The following is a 14,225-nucleotide window of genomic DNA, read 5'->3' as shown; positions in this document are numbered from 1 at the left end:
AGTAACCGCTGAAATAATTGCATAGCAACATCCTCCTGTCAACTACTGCATGCATGCAGGCGAGTTTTCGTGTAAACAAGCTAAACTTTTTCTTTGTGAAATGTAAAAAATATTTTCTGTCTGTCAGGTCCCAGTGAGAGGAGGTGAAGTCAAGGACTAAAAATGCCGGTGCCTCCTCCACCTCCCCCTCCGCCGCCCCCCACCCTAGCTCAGGTACGTAAGCGGAGGATCTCTCATGTATTTCAGACATCAGTGTTTCATGATTTCCACTGAAAATGTCTTCGTATCCGCTCGCAGGCCAACACGGAGAAGCCTGTCTTAAATAGAACAGACCAACAGGGCAGGCACGCTTTACTGTCAGACATCAACAAAGGAGCGAAGCTGAAGAAGACTTCCACCAATGACCGCAGCGCTCCTGTACTCGACAGTAAGAATCTGAATCGCATGACCTTTCTGAGCGGTCTCTCTGACCCTTATTACACTGCCTGGTTTTGATACTGTACCTTTAAGACGTTTATGTAAATGATTTCTTTATTTCTTGTAAAGGGTCCAACCACATAGAGATGTCATGCATTGGTACTTGTTATACACAGCAAAATCGCCAGTGTTAAAAAAGGTCAAATTAACACTCACAGTGTATATACAAACCACACTTCGATAGTGTGCATTATATATACACTGTGAGTGTTCATTTGACATTTTTTAATACTGGCGATTTTGCTGTGTAGGTGTGAAGCAATCTAATAATGCGGATGGCTATTTTATTTTTGGATTATACATGAAACACCCAGGCAACCATGTTTATTCATTGATTTTATTTTAGCAGTGATGGATTTCATTCATGGATTAATGCTGGGAATATAGGAGCATAACACGGTTATCATCTGTTCAAGCCTTTAACGCTTTCAGTACTCAATACTAATCCGCTTCTGTTCAGTATGACAGTGGCAGTTTGGGTATCTGAGAGGATTGTGACGGCGTAACTGCTCTGTTTGTTTTGACAGAACCTAAAGGTGGTGGAGGTGGGGGTGGAGGCGGGCCTGGAGGGGGAGGAGCCCCAGCTGGTCTGGGTGGTCTCTTCCAGGGAGGGATGCCAAAGCTGCGCTCCGCTCGAGATGGTAAAATCGCACACGTTTTAAAATGTTTTACAAAATTGTCCGACACGTTTAAATGTACAACATAAATCTTCAATTTGTTTTTTTTCCCTCTCAGATTCTGTAAGCGTCAGGCCTCCAGTTCTGCCCCCTGGTGCTCGCAGCTCCGGTCCACGGCCTTTTGGAGGGGGATCTGGCTTCGCCCCTCGTCTACCTGTGCAGCGCAGTGAATCTTTCGACCCCGCGCGACCCCGGATGACCCCGCCCCGGCCCGAAACACCGGGAGGGCCACCTCCCCCTCTTCCTAGCGCCCCGCGGCCCTTTCAGAGTAGCCTGCAGAGCAGGGGACCACCCTCGCTTCCTGGGGCACCCCGCCCGGGTTCCACACCAACCCCTCCACCTCCTAATCCTCCGGGACGACAGCCCGCCCCTCCACCTGTGCCAGGAGGATTCGGTCGCCCTCCTTCTGTTCCTTCACCCGTGGGCCACGCCGGACGGCCCCCTCCACCCCCTGCCCCCGGTCGCGGTGATGACCGCCCTCCACCCGTTCCTTCTGGAAATCGTTCTTTGCCCGTCACTCGGGACAGCCCTCCTCTTCCGCCTCCTCCGTCAGCAAGTAGTAAACCGACTCCTCCTCCAGCTCCTTCTCCGGCCTCATTGAGGGCGCCTGTGAGCGCCGCACCTCCACTGCCACCGGGTCGCCCAAGCCCATCTACTCCAGAGGAGCATATACCACGCCTTCCCGAGCGGAACCTGTCACTTGGCTCACATCCCCCCACTGTGCCACCCGGGAGATCAGGGCCCCTTCCTCCACCACCTTCAGAGAGACCACCCGCATTGGGCAGGATAGCAGCGGGGCGAACAGGTACAGTTTTTTTTTGATGCAGAAACACACTGATGATTCACTGATCACACTCAATTGTTAACACCCCTAGTTGACTTTAAAGCGGCCCTAACACACGCGGTTTCTGCCAATCTCATATTAATCTTGAGTACCTATAGAGTAGTATCTTCGAAGAGTATTTAGTTTGATCACATTTATAAAAGATAGAGACAGCTGTAGGATTATTTCCGAAAGCATACGGCGCGTGCGGGGGGGAGGGGTAGGCTGAACTAAAGCACGTGTGCACCCATTGCCAACAAAACACAGACATCAGTTTCACTCACCGCATGCGGTTCATGTCCGGCATCTTTTAGCGCTGGGACGGCTCCATATATCAGATGCAAACCATCTCCAAATCCACCGTTATATCCACCGTTTATATAACATCCATCACCCAAATGCAGTGAACAAACAAACACCTGAACCTCTCTCTCTCTCTCATGCATACAAGTGAAAGTGACGTCTGCGCATGCTCCTTCTCCTGCTCTCCTTGCTGCCGCGTGGGCGTGCCGCGTGCTTTTCCGGGAAAATTGTCCAATAAGGGACTAAGAAAAATGGTTACGAAACAAGTTTTTTATGTTTGAAAAAAAACGTTCCGAAACCCGTCCGATCGCTGGGGGAGTGTATCGAGCACAGAAATACTACGTAATACGCCCAACTCGTTTTTTGACAAGTTGACCACGTTAAGCATGAGAAGACGGCACGTTTAACAGTGTAAAGAAGTCAGAATGCATGACACACCGTTGCAGCACCCGTTTTAAAAGGATTTGTTCATTGTTCTCTGTGGCTGTATCCACAGGTCCCCTTCCACCTCCACCTCCTTCTGGACGTCCAGGTGGAGGAAGTGTGAGGTCATCACCAGCTCCTCCCCCTCCAAACAGACCAGGTATGGATGCTCATCGTGGTGGCAGTAGACCGCCGCTTCCACCGGACAGACCCACATCAGGACCACTGCCCCCACCTCCCCCACCCATGGGCAACGGTTACCACAATCAGGGACATCAGACAGGTATCATTATTATTGTATAGAGTATCATTTTTAATTTTGGATGGAGAAATGATAAAACTGCTGTTGTTCCTTGTGAATGCATTGAATTAAAAAGGCAAAAGTTTTCATTTACAAGCTGATCATGTAGCAGGTTAATTAAAATACTGATGTGTGTGTTGTTATTTCTCCAAGATGACTGGGAATCTCGCTTCACGTTCCGACCCATATCGGATCTTCCGCCCCCAGAACCCTACATCCCCTCTCAGAAGACGTATCCTAGTAAAATGGCCAAGAATGAAAACCGAGGTAGCCAATCAGGGTCGTGTGTTTACTGACCTTACTGGTTACTGTTGTTACTCACAGAGTCAAAACTGACCCACAGCTGTCTCTAACACATGCCACGAAATATTCTGAGTAACATTCAGGCCTCTCAGCACAATCATAGTCTTACCCGTCTGTCTGTTTGTGTGCGTTTCAGGTTCAGGAAAGAGAGAAAGAGGTGCACCCCCTCTGCCCCCTATTCCTAGGTGAAAGCAACTCAGGAATCGACAATCCTTCCCTTCTCCCATTATATCATTTACTCTGGTACTGGCTGTATTCATATTATTCTGCCGGAGTAGTTCAAATATTCAAAGTGCTTAAAAAATAATGGCAAAGAAATTGTGATATTACTGCCCCGCTGTGCTGATGACTTTCTATAATTTCACGTTTTCGTGTGCTGGAGAGATTCACGAAATTGCTCTGAGATACTACAGCTAGACCTTGCTTTATTTTTCAGTTTGTCATCGTCTATGAGAGATGTTTGTGTGTTATTTTTTATGTTTGTTGAAGGTCATTTATAAATCCACACAGAGCAATGAGGTTTTGGGAGACGGTCTTTGTCATCTTTGTAATTTGATTTTAAGGTCCTGTCATTGACAAACACAGGCCTATGCTTTTGGGAACTTTTTGACTGAGACTCTTGGGCCCCCTACAGTCCATTTGTCATATTACACATCATTCACAAAACATGATTTTGACACAAAACAGTTGACATCAAAGATGAAGAGGGAATTAACTGGATGTGGAGGACAGTGTCGGAGTGTAAAAGCCATAAAAGTACCGTGAAACTTAGGTGTGTATGTGGTGATCCTGTCACCAGATTTGTTGTTCTATGCAGTAAATATATTACACTCCTTTTTGAATGAAGGATAATTGTTCTCTACAATTTCATGTAAGTGTGTTTGTTCTATATTATGAATTGCATCTGTGATGATAATGTAGGACGAAAGGCCAAAATGTGTTTAAAAAGCATTTTATGATGTATATGCACTTGCTTTTTTCGTTTACATTACTATTGCTCAGTGTTAGTCGTATGACAGATGTGTGGAGCCTGTTAGAAGTGTACAAGTCGTATGTTATATCCGCCTGATGTGCTAAGAGAAGCCAGTATTTGGCTTGGTTTGGATTTTTACAGGTATGTTGCCTTAATTTTTTGTTTACATTGAGAGAATTAATGGCAAATGTCTTCTAATTCAAGAATTAAAGTGAATAAAGTTTGAGACTGACATTGAAATTAATTATATGAACAGTGGCATAGCATTTATTAGAAGGGTGTTAAATTAGATAAAAAAGATTTGAAATGGATGAAGAAGAGGAATGATTGTGTAACCACAATGAAATAGAAAAATGATTTGACGTCAACATACAATGAAGGATTCAAAAGTGTATGATGTATTGTGTTCTGTTTGCACAGATGCTTTTTGCGGTACTGTTGTTATGTGTTATATTGTGTTGTTTAATTTGTGTATGTTTACTTTGCTTTTGTTTGCTTCAGACTGTTCTTTGCTGTTCTGTGCCCAATATGTTAGTTGAAGTAAATATGAAAAGTATATCTGTATTTACACGTCGTTTTACACGTATTCTTATAAAGATCTTATTTTCAATACTGAGATCTTGACGTTTATGGCACAACGAATGCAAAGTGGATTATGCTCTTTGTTATTTTAATGCATTTGTATTTTTTCTTTAAATAAATAAAAGCAAGGAAACATGCGAATTGTCTATACTATTTCTAATCTATTTTCCAATCTAAATACGTGTTTGCAATTGTAATTTTAAAATCTCGATTTCTGTAATAAAATTGCAGACTGTATGAAAGCCGTCCACTAGCGCATTTAAATTTGACAAATCACATGAGCAGGTTCCATGTACGCTACACATTTTCACCAATCATTGACGCTATTTGACGAGCTAAGGCGGGGTTTCTTCAGTCATTGGTGAACTCAAGTGTCAAGTCATTCGTTGCTTCGAATTCCTCTCGCGGTACTGTGATGTCATACGCCACTCTGTCTGCGCAGCTCCGTCTGCAAGCAAACACTCCTCACGCACCCGGAATGAGATCATGGACGTGTTTAATGTTTAACAAAACGATTTTCAGCGCATTTATCCATCGAGCGGACAAGTGAATACATGGTACGTCATTAACGTCCTTAATATTTCCGTTGTTTTCTGCTACATCCCGTTATTACGTTAATAAAGAGCTGGTTTAGCTGAGCATTCTTGCTTATCATAAGACATAACGTGTCTTATTTTGTTTTCTAATTGAAAGGTAACGTTATTTTGAATATTGTACTAACGTGAGACACACATAATCGATGGGTTTTTCCTAGAGAAAATGATGAGTAAGAGTTGTTGATGAAAGAATAATGGTTTGATTTAATTACACGTGTTCTTATTTAAGGTATATATTATTTAGTAACTAATGTGTACCGTATATCTTTTTACGTATTTTGCTGTTTTATCTGGTTTTTAGACAAAACATATTCTATTTATTTTTCATAATTATTCTGTACAACTTCATTTCAGTTCAATAACATTTCAAAATATAATTTATAATTTATAATGATTCATTTGACAGATTTTTTATTTGATATTTTTATAGATTTATATTAAAATATTGATTTGATCAGTGTCCATTACAGTAATTAATTTACACTTGAAAGATTTTAAAGTTTTTAGAGAATGTATATATTCTATGTTTTTATATACTATTCAAATATTTATTTGATCAGTGTCCTTTTGAACTGAAATGTGAATTTACAAAATATTTACTGCGTCAGTCTCCCTTACAGTAATTTGTTTCAATTACATTTGAAAAGATTTAGAAGTTTTTACTTTTTACATACTTTGAATTTATATTTCTATATTTGAATACATTTACTGTATTAAACTTCAGTAATCTGAACGTATAACCGAATCTTGTTTTTAGACAGATGTTACGCGTCCTCTGATCTTCACTGTTAGATCAGCGCCCAGGGCTCAACCGCCGTGACATCATCATGGAGGGTCAATACGTGGCCATTCACGGGCTCAACGTCACCCACAGCCCTCCTGCAGCACCTGCGATGTCCATCGGCAACCTCTTCCCGGCCCTGCTGGAATGCTTCGGCATCATCCTGTGCGGCTATGTGGCGGGTCGCTGTGACATCATCGGCGCGGGACAGGTCAAAGGGCTGGGCAGCTTCGTGTCATGCTTTGCCCTCCCCGCCCTGCTCTTCAAGAACATGGTGCAGCTGCGCATCGAGCACGTCGTCTGGTCGTTCCTCTGGAGCATCTTGATGGCAAAAGTGTGCGTGTTCACGCTGGTGTGTGCGCTGACGCTGTTGGTGGCGAGCCCCGAGAGCAAATTCAGTAAAGCCGGGCTCTTCGCCATCTTTGCCACTCAGAGCAATGACTTTGCACTGGGACATCCAATAGGTTTGCCTCTCGCATACATCTAAAGTACACATGCACACACACGGAGTTTTATATACTGGGATAATGATGATGGCTTAATCTCAATCTCCACGCAGTGGATGCTCTGTACAGGAGCTCACACCCGGAGTATGTGCAGTATATATATCTGGTGGCGCCCGTGTCTCTGATGTTGCTGAACCCCGTGGGCTTTGCTCTGTGTGAGATCCAGCGATGGAGACAAACCACCGACGGCAACTACAGCAAACTGCGCGTGATGTTCACTGTCACACTGCAGGTGTGTGTGTGTGTGCACGCCTTATTGTGTCCGTTGGCCTCCGTCTTAATTCACTGTTTCCTTTTCTCGTCAGATTTTGAAGAACCCAATAGTCTTCATGGTTATTGTAGGAATTCTCTTCCATTTCCTCTTTGGTGGCCGCGTCCCGGTTTTGCTCGCCGAGTTCGTCGACGGACTTGCGAACTCTTTCGGAGGGGCGGCGCTGTTTTATCTAGGACTGAACATGGTGGGACAGATGCGGAAGCTGACGCGCTCCGCCGGGGTTTCCCTCATCCTGCTTATCACTGCCAAACTGTGAGTGATGGAGAATAGATTCGTGAGATGTGCAGAGGCGTTTCTCTCTGTGTGATGGCGTGTCATTTTATTCCAGGTTAGTGATGCCGTTGATGTGTAAGGACATGGTGGAGTTATTAGATGCTGGGAATTCCAGCTTGGTGAATCACTCCAGTCTGTCTGACTATGCTTTTCTGTACGGAGTCTTCCCCACCGCTCCCAGTGTGGCCATATACGCTGCCCAGTACAACATGGAGCTGGAGGTGGTGAGTGTGCGCAGATGTGTGCGTGTGTGTGTGTGTGCTGTATTATTTTGTGTATCATACTGAGCGTGTGTGTGTGTGCGCTAGGTGATGTCTGGGCTGGTCATCAGCACGTTTCTGTCAGCGCCCATCATGTATGTGTCGGCGTGGTTACTGACCATTCCCTGGATGAAGGCCACGTCACTGGTGAAGGCGCTGCAGGACGTGAGCTTCAACATCAGTGTTGTCAGTCTGATAGCCCTGGTGAGTGTCACCAAATGACATAAAGAAATACATTCAGCGACACCACAGAGAAGCTCAAATGCAGACGAAAGCACTGATTGGCAGGTTAATGTGTTAATATGTGAACTTCAGGGTTAGTCACAAAGCAAACATCTCGCACATTTGGACATAAACACTTTAAAGGGTACGTTCATCCCAAAATCAAATTTGTGCGATTGTTTTACTCACCCACATGACTGACGTTCAACATGTTTTGAGACCTCCCGGCGTCTTCGGAGCACAAATAAAGATATTTAGGTGGCATCCGAGAGATTTCCAGGCCTCCTCGTAGACATCATGGTTATAGTTGTCAAGGTCATCCTTAAATTGGTCCATCCGCTCCTAGTGGCTCAATTGAATTTTTTTGAAGCGACGAGAATGCTTTCTGTGCGAAAAACAAACCAAAATAACGTGAACGCGCACCATAGACTGACAAGACTGAGGAGAATATATCCATTAAAGTCTGTATTGTGGTTTGTTTTTCTTTATTTTTGCTCTGAAGACGCCGGGAGGTCTCAAAACATGTTTGACATCATGTGGGTGAGTAAAAAATCACACAAATTTGATTTTGGGATTAATTTACCCTTTACATGTTCAGTGTATGAAATAGAGCTGAAGATCTTTGCACGAACCCGACGGACCTGACGTGACCCGGCGGTTTCAGTCGGGTTCGGGCTTAATTTCTATCATTTTACATGAGCGGTCATGTGATGCGTTCCGATTAGCGCGAGAAAGATGCAAAAAATGGATGCTGAGGAGGTGAAACGGAGGCTTGCCTCTGGCGATTACGTTTTGGTTGCACCAGCAACTAAAGCAAAGTCTGAGGTGAGGAAAAGTTTTGACCGTGTGCATAATGAGAATAATGAGCCAGTGGGATATGTGAGATGTTACGATGTTACAGAGGACTTACTTTATTTCTTTGTTCCAACTTCCAAGTGGCCTATAGCCTACGTTAGTCATTAATAAATTATGTTAAAACATGTATAAATGACTCATTCTTGACAAAAGCTGTGTGCGTGCGCACATTTGAATAGCCTAATGTCGGGCTGTAAACGGGTTCGGGGTTTTAAAAAGCTGTCGATCAAAATGTACTTGTCGGGCTCGGGCCGAATTCTGTCGGGCTCGGACCCTGTCGGGCCTAACTTTTAAGGCCCGATTACAGCTCTAGTATGAAATGTAGCGGCATCTAGCGGCGAGGTTGTGAATTGCAACCAACGGCTCACTCCACCTCTTCATTTCGAAGCACTACGGTGGCTGAAACAGAACTAAGATGTCGTCATGTTTTTGCTTCTTTGCCGAAGGAGATAATGTATTTATGAAACGCGTTCTGTAGCAGATTGTCCGTTTAGGGCTACTGTAGAAACCACATGATGTATTCCATGCAAGCGGACCCGCGGTGTATGTAGATAGAAATAACTCATTCTAAGATACTAAACACATAACACTTGATGATGTAAGATCTTTATACACCTCAGTCTCAAGACATACTTATGTGTATTAAATTGTACTTCTGTCAATAGATCCTCCAAAATATTACACACTGCACCTTTACAGTTTAAAACCCAAACAGTAGAGGACTTTGCCTTCAATTCAGATGTCCACGCTGGTGTGTAACTGTAAAGAATGTGCATATGAATTTTAAGAGGTTTAGAAATCAAAGAAACAAAGAGTTACTGAATTTGGATAATTTTTGTGTGTGTGTGTGTAGGTTTGGACTCTTGCTGTCATGCTGCTGAGTAAGAAGTTTAGGAGACCGCCACATATGTTCACCACAAATCTGTTCTTTGCTCAGGTACATCGTCTTCCACAAAGACACACATTCACATATTCTTTCACTTTGTTGCTTTTTATTCATTTCATGTGATTAAGCGAGCAAGGATAGATTTCAAAACCCTAAGTGCAAGTTAAACCGATTCGTAGGTACCAGACATGAGTGATACTTCAAGTCCTGTATCTTGTTGTTTTGGGGACAAACAATAAAATGAGTAAAATCCAGTACATTTATGTTGAGGGAGAGTTTAGAGAACTTTAGAGACATTTAACCCTTACTCACGTTTTCTCTGAGCTTGAAACAAAACTGAAGTGAAAATATGAATGGAATGTGTTTTGTTTATGATATTCTGCAGTTTCTGGCGTGTCTGTTGATGATCATGTGGAGGTTTGCGGTGAGGCAGGGCAGTGAGGCAGGGCAGATTCTCATCTTTACTCTTCTCTATGGATGTCTGTACAGTACGTACATGTGGACAGGTAACACATCACCACACACAAACGTTACCTGACGGATAAGAGTTACTGATCATTCATCAGGGGCTGTTGTCATACATTTGCGTGTCGTGACTGGTGCAGTAGAGATGTGTAGTAGTTGTGTAGATGTTGTGTTGTAGGTCTTTTGGCGTTTTCTCTCACTTTATTGAGGAGAAATGAAAACATGAAGGTGAAACCGTGGATATTCATCATGTTTGGATGGGGGTGAGTATGGGTGGGGGGATTATTTATGCATTTTGCATGAACGTTATTCCACGGTCAACCTTTTTTGAAATTAATGTAGATTCTTTCAAGAATCAAATATTGAATATTTGATTCTAAGTAAATATACAGAGAAAGCCCATTGATCTAATTTCAAATATATATTTTTAATCTCCTTTAGTGTTCCTTTTTTAATTGTGGGCGGGTTGCTGGTGGTAGGACAAAGAATGAGTGACAGCAGAGACTCCGCCTTCTTTTACGGCGGCGGGCAGGTAGGTCGCGTCAAAGGCGTTTTACACTTTTAGGTTTTTTCACTTTACTCGTGTTTTCAGATACGATTATTCTTTCTCTTCAGATGACGTGTACCGCGCTGCTTCTGGGCTGCAGCATCATGTTGGCCGGTCTGTCTCTGATGGGTTTGAGTCGAGGGGTCCGGGAGGAACAGAACTATCAAGTTCTCAGTCAGAACTCAGCGACCAGCACAACAGAAGATGTGAGACGCGAGTATTCTCCTGAGCGAGAGCCGTCTCACAGCAGTCTCAACAGAGGTACAGCGGCGGGGTTTTCAGGTCTACATATCTCTAGCACGCATGTCTGTTTTATCTTCTCATTTGTTGCTGACAGATGTTTGTTGTAGTGAACCAATGCCTGATATGATAGCTGGACATCTGAGCGACTCACTGGGACCTTCAGCAGGTTATAGACAGTATTTATTTTGGTATCTTCTATGTATTATTGAGAAGGGCAGCGTGTGGATTCACATGTGTGTGTGTATGTTGGCGTTTCAGGAGCTCCGCTGAGCGAGGCGTCGAGCTCTACACGCGTGCAGGAGGAGAGACAGATCGCTCGTCATGTGCTCCTCTGTCTGCTTCTCATCGTCTGCATGCTGGCGGTACGCAAGACAAACACACAATTCATTTTTCAGCAACTTATTCCTTTGAATGACATGCAGAATATTTAGAGTGATTTAGAGGTTTTTTTTAAGTAGTTCACTTTAAAATGAAAGTTTCATGATCATTCACTCACCCGCATGTCGTACAAGCCGTCCGTGTGTTTATTTCTTCTGTCGAAAACAAATTGAGGCTTTTGAGGAAAGCTTTCCAGGGTTCTTCTCCATATAATGGACTTAAACGGGGGGCTGTTGGTTAAGGTCCGAATTTCAGTTTCATCGCAGCTTCAAAAGGCTCTACACGATGAACATGGGTGTTGTCTAGCCAAACGATCAGTCATTTTTTAAGAAACGCGTGACGTGAAGTCATGGATGCGTTACATGGAGGGACTCCGAGGCTGTGCAAGCCATATACTTATGTTTAAAAAGCATATCTTTTTTTCGTTTTCGCGGAAAATGACTAAACGTTTCGCTAGACAACACACTTATTCATCGGCTGGTTATTCATTGAAGCTGAGATGAAACTGAAATTCGGACCTTAACCAACATCCCCCCCGTTGAAGTCCATTATATGGAGAAGAACCCTGGAAAGCTTTCCTCAAAAGCCTCGATTTGTCTTCGACAGAAGAAATAAACACATGAAGGCTTGTATGACATGACATGACATTTAAATTTTATAGTGAACTACTCCTTTATCAGGTTGAGCTATATAATAGGGAAACAAATAAAGATACATAATAAAAGTAATATATCATTTTAAATCATTGCATAAACAATTTCAAATGCAACATTTTCAAGTCAGGAGTGAGGGCTTCGAGTGAGCTGTTGAAAATAAAGAAATAACATGTTGACATTTTCACTCGGAGAAGGAAAAAGACAGAGGATGAAGTCACAGTTTGTCGGGTCACAGGGTCTCATGAATGTGTTCTTTAGTTTAAAAGCTGTTTTCAATTTTACATTTACATTTATTCATCTAGCAGACAATTTTATTCAAATAGTGACTTACAGATGAGGAAACTTTTTAACAAATCGAGTACAGGACCTGAACTCTTCTCCAATCATTTGATCTCTTATTATATTTCTATTGAAATGTGTTTACTTTTGTATTTCAGAACGTGTCCAGCTGTCTGTGGTGGTTGTTCAGTGATGATCCGGGTCGCCTCTATCTGGAGCTTCAGTTCTTTTGTGCTGTAGCCAATTATGGACAGGTGAGGACATTCACACGTCTGCAACCGCAAGAGTAAATATCACAAATAACCTTTTCCTCTTCATCAGGGATTAATATCCTTTGGGATTTTTGGGTTGGATGAACATCTTATCCTTCTTCCTTTCAAAAAGAGGTGAATATTGGCACGTGGTACATGGTAATGTTTATGTTTTTATTTGAACAACTTTTCGGCTGGGATCTCGGCAGCTATTCTAACTGTGTGTAGGCTGGCGGCTCTGTGCGGTTTGGGTCATGATGAAAACCCCGAGTCATCTGCAGTGCAGGAGGAGATTCGACTCACCTGTACACAGTTTGTGCGCTACCACAAAGATCAGTGCGTTCAGGATATCGTCCGTAACAGAGGGTGAGCGTGTTTGACAGATTAAACATCTGATTTCAAATGACATGTTTTCAAAACATTATTTATGAGTCCGTTGTGTTGTGTATCCTTTATTCTGTCCAGTTTCTTGCTCTCTTATCTGTTGCTTTCACTTTCTTCTTAGCGGATCTTCTGAATCTCTTACGGGACCTACGGGCGAGTCTTTCCTTTGATTGACAGGTGTACTCGCTGGTATCCAGGCAGTCGCTTGATTTTGTGGGTGTGGTTAAAGATGGACATCTTTGGCTTTGCTTTCAGAAGAATGGTGTCTTACAACACGTGACACATTTGTGTGCCCTGTAATATTACTCCAGACAGGATTGATAGGTCCCTGCTGTTGGTGATGTGACCCAACCCCTGGAATAGACTAAACATTTTGCTGTTCTCCTTCCGAAATGTTTTGTACTTGTTGAATAGCTATGCATGGCATGCAAATGGCTCAGGATTCTCTTTTTATCTCATACACACACACACACACATTGAAGAGCTCTTGAATGCTCTGATTTCTGCTCTGGTGATGCAGGTACAAACACAGAAAGCCTGTTGTCTATACAAATTTACTACTGACTGGGATTTTAATTGTATTGTCTTGACAACAAGACTAAAGCCTTGTAGCAAAGCAATGCAAGTGATGTTTACAACATTAAGATACACTTTGAGAATAGCTAAAGGGAAATTCAGGACGATCCTGCTGGTCAAAACATCTCTGGTATTAAAACGGAGCCATTATGAAGCACTACTGACGTTCACATTAGTGTCAAATTCAGCTTGTTTATGTAACTTTGTGTTGCTGATGTGAATCTGTGATGTCGTTTGTTTCTGTGACTAAGTACCTCATAATCTTATTGTATCAAGATCAGTGAAATCACTGGTAAAATTTGATTAAAGTCACTGTTTATGCAATATTGTTTGTACAATAAAGTTTAAAGTAATGTCATAAGATGAGCGTAAGTGGCAACTATAAATTACAATTCAGTTCTGTGGATTTAATTCACCAATTGTTTCTAACACACGTAATTTAAGATTTCCCCCAAAACGTTCTTAGAGTTTTAGGAGGGTTATTTTTTATTTATTTTATTTATAACGGAATAGACAGTCAAAGTACAGTCATACTGCAATAATATGAAAGAAAAGCATGCATGTTAGACTAATCAGTATGTAAATGTGTCACAGGGCAATCTTAATGGCTTTAGTATTGTCATAAAGTCTTGATATACTGTATATTTGAATCTCTTTCAAGAACCAAAAACTGTAAAAACTTGCTTTTACTGTATTCAAATCAAGTTTTATTTATAAAGCACAGTTAAAACAACAGTAGTTGACTACTGTGGTTAACAGACAGACTGAAATAAACGTATTTATATAAAAAGTAACAAATTAATACATTTACATTTATGGCCGTTTAAGAACTCGTTCTTAATGTTCTGCGTTATCTTTTTCTATTGTACATATGAAGTGTTTGGTTCCAAAATGAGAACTCCGTTTAGAAAAAAGTTTTAAATCATGTTTT

At 42.3% G+C, this 14,225-nt stretch overlaps 2 protein-coding genes across 4 annotated transcripts in view; both read left to right on the top strand.

Moving 5' to 3' along the window:
* wipf1b (WAS/WASL interacting protein family, member 1b) overlaps nt 1-4,997 on the top strand; it is a 13,453-nt gene extending 8,456 nt beyond the window's left edge. Inside the window, exons 2-8 of the mRNA XM_057338946.1 lie at nt 128-213; nt 298-427; nt 1,005-1,118; nt 1,213-1,959; nt 2,777-2,986; nt 3,158-3,271; nt 3,444-4,997. Coding sequence (XP_057194929.1) covers nt 163-213; nt 298-427; nt 1,005-1,118; nt 1,213-1,959; nt 2,777-2,986; nt 3,158-3,271; nt 3,444-3,496 — 1,419 coding nt within the window. The 5' untranslated portion in view covers nt 128-162 and the 3' untranslated portion in view covers nt 3,497-4,997. The remainder of the gene's footprint in view (nt 1-127; nt 214-297; nt 428-1,004; nt 1,119-1,212; nt 1,960-2,776; nt 2,987-3,157; nt 3,272-3,443) is intronic.
* Nucleotides 4,998-5,305: 308 nt separating this feature from the next.
* Nucleotides 5,306-14,029, top strand: gpr155b (G protein-coupled receptor 155b). Of its 3 annotated transcripts, none has more exons than XM_057337546.1 (17): nt 5,306-5,419; nt 6,216-6,703; nt 6,799-6,977; nt 7,051-7,271; nt 7,348-7,516; nt 7,601-7,756; nt 9,483-9,566; nt 9,901-10,021; nt 10,159-10,243; nt 10,422-10,512; nt 10,596-10,788; nt 10,865-10,936; nt 11,029-11,132; nt 12,242-12,337; nt 12,405-12,469; nt 12,563-12,700; nt 12,800-14,029. In XM_057337546.1, the coding sequence occupies exons 2-17, from the start codon at nt 6,286-6,288 to the stop codon at nt 12,837-12,839; spliced, it is 2,232 nt and encodes a 743-aa protein (XP_057193529.1). In that variant the 5' UTR covers nt 5,306-5,419; nt 6,216-6,285; the 3' UTR covers nt 12,840-14,029. The 3 variants fall into 3 exon arrangements, with proteins under 3 accessions (XP_057193529.1, XP_057193528.1, XP_057193527.1); XM_057337545.1 differs by having other exon boundaries at nt 6,220-6,703; nt 12,840-14,026; XM_057337544.1 differs by having other exon boundaries at nt 12,840-14,026.
* The last annotated feature ends 196 nt before the right edge of the window (nt 14,030-14,225 follow it).

This window comes from Triplophysa rosa, linkage group LG7 (assembly GCF_024868665.1).
Source record: "Triplophysa rosa linkage group LG7, Trosa_1v2, whole genome shotgun sequence".
NCBI classification, from domain to species: domain Eukaryota; kingdom Metazoa; phylum Chordata; class Actinopteri; order Cypriniformes; family Nemacheilidae; genus Triplophysa; species Triplophysa rosa.
Note: the sequence above shows the minus strand (reverse complement) of the source record. Positions and strands in the feature narration are given on the sequence as shown.